The sequence below is a fragment of the Rhagoletis pomonella genome, unplaced genomic scaffold, assembly GCF_013731165.1.
Source record: "Rhagoletis pomonella isolate Grant_MI unplaced genomic scaffold, Rhpom_1.0 Rhpom_scaffold_00006, whole genome shotgun sequence".
NCBI lineage: Eukaryota > Metazoa > Arthropoda > Insecta > Diptera > Tephritidae > Rhagoletis > Rhagoletis pomonella.
The window spans coordinates 20,133,821-20,148,520 of NW_023458560.1; the positions used below are offsets into that span (position 1 = coordinate 20,133,821).

The 14,700-nt window shown below is 36.3% G+C and overlaps 1 protein-coding gene across 1 annotated transcript in view; it reads right to left on the reverse strand.

Moving 5' to 3' along the window:
- The window catches only part of LOC118741811 (alpha-aminoadipic semialdehyde synthase, mitochondrial-like), a 30,279-nt gene extending 20,972 nt beyond the window's left edge, over positions 1–9,307 (reverse strand). The window contains exon 1 of the mRNA XM_036473784.1: positions 9,206–9,307. Coding sequence (XP_036329677.1) covers positions 9,206–9,307 — 102 coding nt within the window. The remainder of the gene's footprint in view (positions 1–9,205) is intronic.
- Between the last annotated feature and the right edge of the window lie 5,393 nt (positions 9,308–14,700).

The following is a 14,700-nucleotide window of genomic DNA, read 5'->3' on the forward strand; positions in this document are numbered from 1 at the left end:
AAGATATGATAAAAGTAAAGACGAAGATAGAGGAAGAAAGATTAAAATAAAGGTAATTTTAGGGAAGAGGATGTAGATAGAGACACGGAGCCTCAATCTGGGAACTATTTTGGGATTTTAGAGATCTTCAGGATTCTCAGGACTTATCGATATAATAATCGATACTTTTATCGGCTTTGTTATCGATTTGGTTATCGTAATTTTTATAGAGATTTTTATCGATTTTGCTATCGATATGTTCGGAACTTATCGATATAATAATCGATATTTTTATCGATTTTGTTATCGATATTGTTATTGGTTTTGTTATCGATATTGTTATAGATTTTGTTATCGTCATTTTTATCGAATTTATTATCGATATTTTTATCGATTTTGTTATCGATATTGTAACCGATTTTGTTATCGATTTTCTCACTGATTATTTATCGATTTTGTTATCGATTTGTTATCGATTTTGTTATCTATTTCGTTATCGCCTATTTATCGACTATTTATCGATTTTTTTATGTATTTTGTTATCGATTTTCTAATCGATTTTGTTGCCGCTTATTTATCGATATTTTTATCGGTTTTGTTATCGATATTTTCTTGGATGTTACTATCGATTTTGTTATCGATACAGTATAAAGATAAAAATTAGGATAAATTAAAACAGAATAACATAAATGTAAATAGAACGAACAGGGGTAGAGGCAGGGAACTACATAGAAATGAGACAAAAAATATAACCTTAAGCAAAAGCAGATGTAGGTATGTATGTATATTGGTAATGAGACAAAATAGTTATGTAAGGTAAGTTTCACTTCTCCAGTGTGACCCAGGCGAACTTACTTTTTTTCTAATGTTCTACTCTACAACTTGATGAGTTTGATGAACTGTTTTAATTCAGAATATAACAAACAGCAAAGTAGAAAAGAAATCAACACTTTAGTTTCAATTCGCCACTATTCGATGCATTTCCCTATTTGCACCAAAAACAACTGTTTAAAAAATTAGTAGTACCTAACTTGATAGGTTCTAACATTTTAAGGAAATGAATATATCTCCAAATTTAGGTGTTTTAAGTTATTTGACAATTTTGCAATGTAAAATTAATAAAAATACGCAGCCAATACAGGATTTGTACTTGACTAATGTTACGTTATTCACTAGTATAACATGGCGCAAGGGAGATACGCTGATTGGATCTCGCAAAAAAGTGTTCCTAAAAATTTTAACTTGCCTCTCAGATCCGTGTTTCTGCCATCTTTCTGAGGAATTCAGAAGAGAGTTTTGAAAAACCTATACTGGGAACGGCCAACTGCACGACGACAAACCCTAACACATACTGGCGAAGCAATCTAGTCAACAAAATTGCCATTGAAGGCAATCTGGTGTGGTTATTACATCCTTCCAGCCGGGTCCACAGTAGCGCGAAAATTTGCCGAATAGCACTCCTATACAACGAAACAGCGAGGAAACAGTATTTCATTTCCTATGCGTTAATTGAATCTTGAATGGTAACTTGGGAGGCACTACAACCAACCAAGTAACAGCAGCTGCACTAATCTAGACACATTCAGGGTATCATGATCACTGTGGCCATCACTCGATGAGAGAATGACACGGAATTCGCTAAAACACTTCAACGGAAGCTGTAAATATGAGGAAGGGATACTCAAAGAATCCATTAATAACTTCTTTTCCGAATGCATCGCACTACGAAGAATGCGCTACCGATTTCTGGAAAGCCATTTCTTCGAGGTAATGGACAGCTTAGGTATTGGCTTAGTGTAGGGCGCGTCTGAATTCGACAAGATATGAAGATGGGGATCTGGGGACCTGTATCGATAGGTTTGGCACCACACTGGGTATCTTCACAACAGCAGCCTGCCTAACCTAACCTAACACAACCCAATCAAAGTTGTGGTATTCTCCGCGTTTTTAGTTGCACCAATACAACATTTTCGAGCAATTTTTAAATCATCAATCTTAAAATTTCGTCAAAATCAAAGACATATGGGATAAGTTATGTTTATAGCAAAACTTCTCGCAACTGGTAACTACTAGTCGGAAATGGACTAGTAACAAGCATGCTTAGAAACAGTTCATTGAACAGTTTGGTGAATACATTTACACACATACATATGCAAGCAAAACCCTATTTTTCCATGTCGTGACTTATCAGTGATACTGTTACAGTTAGTTATCGCAATACTGTTTTATTTCTTTTTGTTTCTCAATCAATAATGAGTAATATTTTCATAGCGAAAACTATCGCCCTAGGAGCTTTTTAATTGAATTAAATACAATATAAATGTGCTTGTATACAAACATACGTCAACATATACATAATTAAGTATGAAGTACATAATTATACATGTATGTATATCTATGATTTTGCGTTTTAAGATTCAATCCAATTATTAAGCAATTACCGGAACAGCAAAAAGTTCTAAATTAGCTAGAGTCGTTTTATTTGTATTTAGTTGGGAGAGCTTTTACAGGGTGACAGTAAATTTATAATGCGATTATTCGTTTTTAATTATTAATTAAAAGTAGAATACGGAAAATGTTTATATGAATTTATGTACAAATGTATGTCGTTTAAATACATATAATTATTTTCATTCGGAACGTTAACGTATGCCCTATTGCAAAATCAAATATGATTATGGTTGCATCTAAACACGCAAGTGGAAAGCTCTGAACGCATCGAAAACTACATCACCACACGATACCAGCGATATGAATTTTTGGAACGCGGCAGCGACAACTTGAATTTGAGTTTGAGTTTGACAGAAGAGGAAAAATCTTATCAGTCGCTCGAAAATTAGAAATAGATTTAATCTGGCCACAGCTACATTTTTGGCTAGTCGCAGTGTTGCCGTGTCGCCGCCAAATTAATTATTAGTACGTGTTAAAATAATTTGACAGCTGTGGTCCGTAGCCCGTCGTTTCCAATGTGTTTCAAGCCGAAGAAATTATTGTTGTTATTTATTCTTGTTCTTTGGGACTACGCTGGGGATGTACAAGTATTCATGCTTGCCACTTAAATTACACTGTACAACAAAATCCAACTTTTTCCAAAATAATAAGGTTCAAGGTCAAAGTGTCCCCCATTTTGCAGATTCTTATTGTAAATCGGCATAGGAAACCATTTGATACTCACATTTATGATATATGGTGTGTTCAGCAGTTTTATGTAAAATACGACGGAAAACATTTCTGTGGAACATTTTAATCCTCTAAACCCTTAATAGGTGGGCCTTTTTGGTTCTTTTTTATAAAAGGGTGAAAAATACACACAAAACAAGGATGTAACAGATTAAAATGTTTTACAAAAATATTTGCCCTTAAATTCTACATAAGTTTCTAAACATACTAAAGCTCAAAATTTAACTTAAATGCCAGTAATAAGTCTTAACTGAAAATTTGCTTCAAGGTTAATTCTGTACTTATTCCGGAGGGGTGCTAAAACCTAACTAAAACGAGTGTGGAAAATAAAACTCAGACGTCAACTTTCAAAACGCCGATATTATTTTTGGTCACTTCGACCAGATTCCGTTGTCAAAAATTTAATGTTTTTTTTTGTGTTGCACAGTGTTATATATTTTAAGTCATATCATTTATTTTATGCTGACTCTTTCGCTCTATTCAATCTCGTTCGTCAGATGCTTTCTCTTTGTTCGGTCGAGATATTCATTCATAATTTAAAACAAAGTAGCAATTATCAATGCGAACTGCTATTCAGCGACAGTTATGTGAATTGTATTTTCTGAGCTTTTGGTAAAAAAATTTAAAAGATATTTTTTGTTTGCCTATTTTAATGAAAGGTTTAGTAACCAAAACAAGGGCAGGTGTGGTGACACCACTCTGCTCCATGATGGGCCCGTCTGTTTTGGGTTATTTATAAATAAACCCAGGATTTGATTGTGCAGCTCTACGCACGTAAAGCAAAGTTCCAATGAAAGGAGAGATAGAGTCTCGTAGGCAAGTAAAATCTGCGATCTTGTGGCGTCTACTACAGCTAGCGTGACAGACTACCTCGCACATTGATCTGAGAGAGGCAAAAAGTCCGATTTCGGAAATGTCTCAAAATATCCAGGTAATTGGCTGATTACATTTTCGATGTTTTTAAATTCTAATGCATTTTAAGCTTTTTATACCACGAGCGTACTAGGGTATATTCACTTTGTTCCCATAGTTATATATACGGTGACCAACCGTCCTGTATTATACGGGACAGTTCTCCTTTCTGACCTATTGTCCTGGTAATTTATGTATTTTTTACGGGACGCTAAATATTCTGTATTTATTTTAATGTCCTGTTTTTGTCCCGTATTCGGTGTTTGGCATGCCTGTGAACGAGTTTTAAATGATGTTGGTATATGATCGTAATTTTCCCCATAAATAGTTATTATTTTCTAATCTAAATGTATGTGAACCGAGTCGAGGAATACATACATTGACCAAAATAGAATCTAGGACTCGACGTTTTTGTAAGTTTTGGCTATTTTTCCTTAGTTTATTTAATTTTTAGTAATTATTTTATGAAAGTAAAGCTCTTTTAATAAACACAAACCATATAATACCAATTTTCCAACTTTGTGCAAAAAACTATAAAAATTAATTCTGCAAAGTTTCACCAAAATTTTAAACTCTTTAATTAGAATCTTTAGAAAAAAATTTGGTTTCCAATTTTGTAACTCCTTATGGGCGGCATACACCGTGCGTCTGACTCGTGAGTCGATTTGGATGTGTTTCTGAAAATAAATATGTGTTAGCTACACCAACATGACTCCCGGCATGACTCTGAATGATTCAACTGTTTGCAGTCGAAGGCGAGTCAACACGTACACAAATGACTCGAGAGTCAGATGCACCGTGTATGCCACCTATTAAAATTCAGTATAATAGAGTGCAAGTGGAAAGTGATACTCATTTGCTTCTCTTTCAAAAAAATGGTCGAACATACTTACTGCGTGTGAAAGACATGCGTAACATCGTTAACAAAAAAAAATTTCCAGAAATTAATGGTAAGCCTTAGCGACTTCAAAATTGTGCTGTATTATACTAAACTTTAAAGAATTTTTTTTAACAAATTTTACGGGATAAAAATCTCGTGAAAATTATCCTACAAATTTGTGATGTTACTATAACGATGCTGTTTCAGGGCTAATACATCTAGGATAATTGAAGAAGGCTTTAAGATCTGTAAGTGGTTGTGGAAAAAATTTGCAAAATTATTTTTTGTCCCGTATTCGGCTCCCATAAATATGGTCACCGTTGTTATATATGAAAATGCGCTGAATTGAAAAAAAAAAAATCGATTAAGTCCCACAGTGATTTTTAGTCCCCAATTCGTGCTCATAAATCCAAAAATAAATGATCGATTTTGCTGTTTCATTCTTTTGTGTTAGGTGAAATGATGTTTCAGCTGTAGAAATATGGCCAAGACGGCTCTCGACCTTTTGCACCTGTTTTTAACCGGCTTCCAAAAAAGGAGGAGGTTATCAGTTCGTCGGAATATTTTTTTTTTGTTTTTTTTTTTTATGATGTTACCGCATAACTTTGGACCACGTCAACCGATTTCGATAACTCTTTTTGCCTCGGAAAGGTAGTGTCTTAGAGGTGGTCCCATACTAATCTGATTAAGATCCGAAGAAGATTTTTTTTTTTATATGAGAGTTGAAGTCGGTTTTTTTTTGCAAAAAATTACTTGTGTATGATCAATTCATCTCGTATGAGCTGAGAAGAAAAATGTAAAGTTTAAAACAACGCCAAAAGCCACAAGGGCGATCGATTTCAATTTTGTGAAAAAAGGGTTTTCTTCAAAAGATACATAAGTTCTGAGTATGTAATGTATATTTAAAAATTTTTTTGTTATGTTGAATTGGTTTATTTTTAATGAAATATTCAAGTGATTCTTTTACTAAAACCAGTTTAAAGAAAAGGTGTAACTCATTTTCACCGCGTTTCACCAATAGAAAATTTATCCGACCGTTCCCGACATTTTGTTTTTGGTGCGATTTTACACCCAAAAAATATTGAAAGCTTTTTTGAAGATGATTTTTTTACAATATCTTTTTTTCAACCGATTTCGTATAAGACACATGTAAACATGATTATATTATAATTCAATGGTATTTATTATTATTTAGGAATACAAACTTAAAAAACCTAATAGTAGCTAAGGATATTTCAATAGCTGCTGAAGCTACTTCTCAACTACGTCATCCAGCCGGGCAGAGTCACTTTCTCCCTTCCATGCCCTGAAATCTTAGTTCTTTATGCGCTCGCCGTGGCCTTCGTAAAAAGAAGGGGGTGGCATTCGAGGAAAAATTTGTTTTTTTCATTGGAAGGGATAATTCAAAATTATCGATTTTGAATATTTCATCATATAAGCTTGATAAACAGAACATTTTCAGCCTAACAGATGACTAAACTTCCCAAAAATGAAGAAAATATGTGTCTTTACATCTGTGTTTTGGTATACCAACTGTATGAATTGATCAAACTTTGATTGCGTTTTTCCACAAACATGAAATTTTGAAATAATTCTGTACATTATTAAACGTGTGATATAATTAAAACTGTTCACAAAGTGGATAGAAATCAACAAACTCAAATTTACAAATACATATGTAAAACTTTTTGCAAATATTATACCTTCGTTTGATTTTGCTCAACACCCAAAGTTGTAAGCACGTACATATGTAATTAAATTAAACTTGACTTTGAACTTACTTCAACTGGGACCCAGAGCCCTATGTTGCAACAAAAGCAATTTTTTTTTTTTAAAGAGCCTGTTGTTCTAGGCATAGGCATAGACTTGAAATAAACATTGTATGTACATATGTACATACATGTATAGATTTGTACATATTTACATACAAGCATACATATGTAAGTAGTTACGTACTAAGCTTACGATTAACGTTAGTAGATAATTATAATAAGCACAATATGTATGTATGTACATATTTACATACATACATAGTATATATGCTGGTATAATAACAAGAAATAAAACTGGGTCGACATTGAATTCGGACCTTACATGTTTCGTATTTATTTATTAATAAACTGAACTTGACTTGAAAAACATCATACATACATATGTATGTATGTATAATGCAATAGTGAAACAAAAATATATACATGCCTTATATTTTAGTTTTTTCATGAAAATAATAAAAGTATGATTTTACGTACATACAAATAAGTACATTACTGCTTAAGAAAGTTACTGGTCAATCTTAACGTTGCTTTTCATATCACTTTATATTATTATTATTTCCTCTCCAGCTTTAATGCTATAGATTACACGCTTTTAAAAGCTTTTTTTAAGAAGGCGATTGGTGTAAACTTGTCAAATAAGTCTAAATTTGCGCGATTCACCGATGAGTTACCTGCCAAAGTTCGAGCTGTATAAGCCAAAATATTTTCATCACGACAGTTCTGTCACGCAGTAAGCTGTAGATAAGCTTTATTACGTTGGTTTCATACCCCACTATTGCCTCCGGAAGGACATTGTTGAAGGCCGCCTCGATGTCGAGGAAGGCCATAAGGCTTCCCCTATCCTCTTTACTAATGTGTGTAGGGCGATATCCATCGACCTTCCCTTGCAATAAGCATCATTATTTCGTGAAAGGTAGACAGAAGGATTTCCTTTTCTTATGTGCAGGTCCACCAGTTTCCCAGCGCTTTTAGCAAAAATGAGAACGGACTTATAGGCTTAAAATCCTTAGGGGAAACGTGAGAGCCCTTCCGGCCTGCGGGATGAACACAACCCTGAATACCTTCAAAGCCTCGGGGATGTTCCCGAACCTCCCGCAGTTCGCACAAATAAGAGGCAGCCTATTTCACGACACCTTCAGAGCCTTTCGCAGCTGCGCAGGTATGTTTCCATTGGTCCCCGGCAACTTGAAGAGTAAAAAATTCTGGAAACATTTATTTTTCATAGATTTTGTATTAGAAATTTTTTACATATTTTTTTTTATGTTGCCCAAGCTCAATTTTAGAGTGCGTCGTAAATTCCTTGCGGTGCCATTTACAGTTGCTGGACATGAAACAGATATGATGGAAATTTGATCAAAAATACAAAATAAAAACATTTGGCGCTTACATCTCTTTGCAGCTATGGTCCTATTGCTTCGAAGATAGTTCGTAAGATAGTTCGAAAAAACCAATATTTGGGTTGGACATTTTTGCTAAGTATGTATTTGTCCGGCTTCGGCTTATGTGTGTGTGTCATTTATTTATCTCGCCAGCTGCTGATGCGCTGGAATTACCGAAAGTGTTAGTACAGAGACTAGTAGACCATTGGTAGCTCGTCGCTGGATGTGATGCTTATTATCGTAACTACATCTGGGTCAGCAGTAACAATAATTTAAAAGGTTAGTACCGACTTAGGTTTGTTAGCCTAACCAGTTTAGGAGGTCTTAGATCTCTCTCTGTCTACTAATTTTATTAGTATACCGATAGAAAATGGAGAGTTTCAAAAGAAGTTTCATTATAAGTCTACGCAGGCCAAACTCAGCAAACTCCAACGAGTAGACTGGGTAGCCATTACTAGTGCAATGGCAACAACACCCACTCTCGAGGCGCTTCTAGATTTGCCTCCTTTGCACATTGTAATCAAAAAATAGTCTCTAATATTTAGTACAATACTCATTTCAGGAGGCAATGCAGAGGAAAAGTTAGTACAGGCAGCCACTCTCAGGGTTATAGAAGAATAGGAAGCCCTTCGCACTAACTTCGTTGACTTCGTTGTCTGAAATATAACGTCACTCACAACTTCAAGATCGTTTTCCCAATCAACTGGGACAATGAACGACCAATACCTCGGAAACTATACTGATGGCTCCAAGACCTACCATGGTATCAGGGCACAAGCAGAAGGCTCCTTTTCTACAGCTTGGGGAACCTGCTTGATACAGTATGAGGAAGTGGAGTGATGCTCAAAGTTTGTGTGGTTATTTCATCCAGAAACTGGGTTTAGCTCATTTTGGTACCAGGATATAGTGGAATCATAACCAATTAGGTAGCAGGCAATCTCGCCAAGTCCTTCTCAATCTGGTCTTTCCATCGCAGAAGAGGTTTCCCTCTTCCTCAACTACGACCAGCGGATTCCGAGTTGAATACTTTCAGGGCTGGAGCGTCTGTGTACATCCGAACAACAAGGCCAAGACAACGGAGGCACTGTATTTTAACCCACTGCAGTATGTCCATCGTCTTCGGTACTCACAGCCACATAGTCTCCCGTAATGTCACTGTTATTAGAAAGTACTCCGATGCGGTTCACAGAGAGGTCAGACATTATTTTAACACCATAGCGTTCAGGGTTCTGGTAGCCTCTTGTTTATCGGAGTATATACTAACCTACCTAACTGACATCACACTCTTCAGCAGTGAGCCTGCCATTTCCTCGGAGGCAGTTATTTCCGTCTGAAAGATACGAAATAAGTAAGGAAGTCTGAACATAGTTTTGATGGAGATCTCCCGGCAAAAGACACCTCTACCTAAACTGCCTCCAAGTTTGATACATCCTTGAAGAAGTCCACTGCTTCCTTCTTCCAGTAACCCTGCCCCAACTAGTCCTTTCTTGTGGGAATGTAGGTAGCCGTTTAGGAGGCGCAGTAACCGTCCCGTTAAAGAACGAAATCAAATCGCTGCAGAACTCTAGAGTGTCCTGCTTCCGCACCTTTTAACAACCCGGTTTTGGATGAGCCTAATGGCAGCTCGTGGTGCGATAATTCTGTCGCCAATATCCACCGATCGTGTTTAGAGAAAATTTCAGGTTAATAAAACCATTGCTTTCCAAACAAGAACTTATTCTTTTTTTCTCATTTGAATCTAATTTGACATATGTGTGCACCTGCTTCAAATCTTTAGAAATATTAAAACTTCATCTCATTATCATCCCGAATCTAATAAAGTATCCGCATACATCCTTGCCATAAAAGACAAAAGAAGAAAGCGCGCATTACTCAAACACTTAACAACGCCAACATTTCATTTGCCGGTTTCGCCGCAGCTTTCATCATTTGGTCGTTTGGACAAAAATCTTTTGCACAAAACAAATGAACAACGACACTGCACTGAATGTACCAAATATCCTCCAGCAATTACTGAGGCGCACGTCTTTCGACAAAAACAGACAACAAAGAACGAATAGTTAAGAGCAACGAGCCAACGAACAGCAAAATGCAAAATACCACACGCTATAAAAAGTGCATCGAGCTTTACGAGAGGCATCGAATGTGGCACAAGTGCTACCGAAGCAGACGACGCAGACGAACACATCGTTAAAAATCGTTTATCACTTTCTGAGAATTCATGTGCGTCCATCGTTCAGCGCAGCAACGAATATTGACACCAACACAAATACTATCTCCGCCACCTCGCATAGGCTTCAAGCGCACCCACTCTAGCGTGCCCGAGGTGGTGCGATGCAGGTGCGATGTGGTGAATCCTGTGGCAAGCGTTGCGTGGCAAAACGTTGCAGCACTAAATCAAAGCAACGAGCACAAGTGCATTTTTTCGAACGCTTGCGTTAAATGTTAAAAAAAGAGCGTTATTGCTTCGAGGCGTGAATGTTTGCGAATGCAACAAATCTTAGCAGACGAAGGATCCAGCACGGAAAGCGCACAAAAAAAAACGATTGGTGCACGTAAACAAATGCGATTTCAAGTGGATCCGGCAGGTATGTATGTACATACATACACAGTTGCTGATAACTGCGGACAACGTCACGTTCTGCCTCAGAGGACCTAAGACAAAGGCAGCTGCCATGGGAAACAGACAAATGAAGGAAGTTGGAGGTTGGAGAACAAAATAGGAAAGGTATTAAGTTTCAGGTTCGTCTTGTATGCATTTCTCAGGACAATTGCCCAATTTAACAAATGTTGTGAGCTTTAAAGAAAATTGGTATTTTTGGTTTCAGATTTTCCAAAAAATACATACAGAGTTTTCGATAGTTTCGCGCAAAAAAAATTGTTATAATAATTCGTATACGAATTAAAAGCATATGTATGTATGTACATATCCATGTAAATATACATATACATACATGTGTAGCGAAATTTTATATAACTTAAAATATACAAACATCGTACCTTCGTATTTCTAACACCCACTAAATATCCTAACAAAGCTGATGTAGTGGTTGTCGCTAGAGTGACAAATTGCTTTGAACACATTTCCTCCTGAAAGGAACACACAAAAAAGTACTAGGGTGTGAAAATTTAAACTGCCACAATTTATGATGTCGGATAGCCAGCGAGCTCAGCGAAATTTATTGAAAAGTATGGAAACAGACTATGCATGCATATAATCGTATGTACGCAGGAGCGTATAAAGCGTGCGATTAGGTCAGGGAGAAAAAATCGATGATTTATAGCTGCAAACAAGAAAGTTTGGCAAAATATTAGGTCATATAAAAATACGTACATAGACGAGTAGAAAGCGTAAGCGGCTTCCAAGAGAATGCGGATTTTTGAAAACACATATGTTTAACTCTCTATCTTTCGACCAATATTGCCATATTCATAGTTTTAAGCAGGGACCGCAACGATTAAGATCTTTATAATTAAAATCATAATTTAACTGTTAAAATTGATTATGTATTTCTTCGTTAAAATGTAACGGTTTTTTTTTTTTTATTTCTGTTTTTTCGATCAAAAACAACTGTTATTTTTTGGAATTTCATTTTTTCGCTCATGTTTTAACCGCTATTGACAGATTGAATTTTTTAGATTATTAAAGATTTAATCGGTCATAAAGGTTAAAAATTATCGAAAAAATTTAAATCCAAAATATCGATCACACAGCCCCACAAAAAAGTGTAATGTTTTTTGACAGGAGTACCCTACTCCTATGTGTTTTGGTGCCCTAAACACAAATCTAAAGTCTGTTTTGCTCCATCATGTCAAGATTTTTTCCTAACCTCAAAAAACGTGCCTGTCACGTAATATCCGCCATGTTTTTTGAGGTTAGGAAACCATCCTGACGTGGTTGAGCAAAACATACTTCATATTCGTGTTCAGGGCACCAAACCACAAAGAGGTAGGGTATTCCTCTCGGTTGACGTGGTCCAAAGTTATGCGGTAACATACATAAAAACAAAACAAAAACAAAAAAAAAAAAAAATATTCCGACGAACTGATAACCTCCTCCTTGTTTCGAAGTCGGTTAATAAAAGTCATATAATACCGACTTTGTAATGATCTAAAAATAAAAATCTCGATTTTAACTGTTATTTTTCTGTTTGCCTGGTTTTAACTGTAAATTGCAGTATTTTAGACAAGCTTACAGTTTGTCAAATTACCTACTAGCACAAATTGCAATTACATATTTCAAAATTTCAGATTTGAACGAATAAATTAAAGTATCTCTTTCGGTTCTTAAGATAAAAATAGACGATAGATATACAGCCTTTCCTCTCTTTGTTGCAGTAGCCGAAGCAAATAATAAACAAATATTTTACCAAATTAATTTAAATAAAGTCAAAACTAAAAATAAATTGGAAATTCCAGCACTCTGTGGTATCTTAAAAATTATAGATTTATTAACAAAATGCTAAATTTCGTTCATTTAATTTAAAAAATATTTGGTTTCAATGTTCTACTTTACAAATACCGGTTTTGTAAAGTAAGGTATTAGTTTTCAAACAGTTAAAGTTACTCCATTTTAAATGAATTTGTTTGTGTAAATATAAAAAAACCTTAATTGTCCAAAATCCCATTGTTTTTGAATGTTGCAGTTGTTTTGTGTAAAAAACCATGAAAATGGTATATTTTTGCTCCTATACCTCCGTAGTGAACTAATATTCGCTGAAGACTGATGAATTTTAAACCGATTGGACAGTGACCCGTTAAAACCCCCACCAGAAGTGAGAGCTGTGGCTTTGTGAGTGTGAGGAGTGTCCTCCACGATTGGCCAGAAGGACCTTGCGATCGCGCATTTCGTGGTTTTCGCCCAGCGCTCGCTGAGCTGACAAGAGGCCCATCTATCCAAAAGTGCACCTCAAGCAATCATTGGCACCCCCATCCGCTCCTTATCCGGCGATAGCGTTTCACGAGTGCCTTCCTGGCCAATTCGTCAGCCACACAGTTCCCGTTAATGTTGCTGTGACCCGGAACCCAAATAAGCCTGATACAGAAGTGATACAATGCGACCGAAAGAGAGAGCAGATATTCTTTAATCAAGTTAGAGCGCACCTTCAATGTACTCAAGGCCCTGATAGCCGCTTGGCTATCCGAATATATGCTCACCTGCCTGACTATTAATGCACTCCGGAGCAGTGAATCCACCGCTTCCTTGATAGCAGCCACTTCCGCCTGAAATACACTGCAGAAGTTCGGGAGCCTGAACTTAGTGCTGATGGTAAGCTCTCGACAGAAGTTCCCACCACCAATCCTGCCGTCCAGTTTCGATCCATCCGTGAATAAGTTCCCCGCACCCCCTGCAGAAGTTCCGCCCGGCCTACTCCTCCCTTGAGGAAAGTGCGCAGAGAAGAAGCTCCTAGGAGCCATTTCGGTGGCGCAGTAATCTGTGCGATCAGGTATGAAATCGAACCTCCTAGAACTCCAGAGTGCCCAGTCCTTAAGTCGGTCAACCAATGGGTTTCCCTGCGCGATTGTCTAACTTGGCACGAAAAAGATCTGCTCGATTGTTGCCTAAGTTTTTGTGCATTGATAGTAAGCGCAGCGTTCTTTTTTGTCAAACGCGCCACAGATGCCGCTTTTCATATTTTTTTTTAAAGAAATTTTCGCGCCGCATTCATGTCAACAACAACTCAATGAATTTAAATAAATAGTCGCCATATTGGATCCGTCATTTTTTACATTTGGAACACGCCTCTCGGCATTAAAAGTGTTTATTTTTATTAAAATTTGAAGACTTGCCGATTTTTTATACCTAAACCCGGAAGGGGCTTCCGTATTTATTACCCTGACCACCTTTAGTTCATACACCCTTGATGCAGAAATATTGCAAAATGTATGAAATAAAGGTGGGCAGGGTTAGTATATATATACATACATAAGTCTCTCATATTCGCAAATTGTCTAAAATGGCTTTGGCAGCTTAAATTTCTTCTTTAAACACGAAGAAGTTAGTAAAGGTTTCAAAATTTGATGGCTTCGCTCATGGTTTTGGTCAAAAGGAAGCTTAAAACTAGGGTTATATAAATGTGCTCTAAGCACAAACAAACAAGAACAACAAAGTTTATATACTTTTTTAAAATATTTGTTTTTGTTTATTTATGGCCTTATAACAATTATATTCAACAATTTTATTGAGCTTGAGGCCGTTTTTAATGAAAATTTTTGCGGATCGAGTTGAAAAAGTCTGATGAGGACATGTGGTGATCTCCGAAATAGCAGCCATAACTACTACCAAAATGTAGATTATTGTTTTTTCCACAAAAAGGTTCATTAAAAACGGCCTCAAGCTCAATAAAATTGTTGAAGATAATTGTTATAAGGCCATAAAAAATAAATAAACAAATAACTTTACGACGAGCACACCTAAAAGTTAAACATTCTAAAATAGAATAACAAATGATCAAGTGTAAATAGCAGCGGAATAGCTGCGCTTGATTGCAGTTGGCTTAACACCTGAAAAAAGTGGAAAAAAGTCACAGTTGAAGAAGTCTGATGAGAAGATGTGGTGATCTCCGAAATAGTAGCTAAACTTTTAACAGCCTCG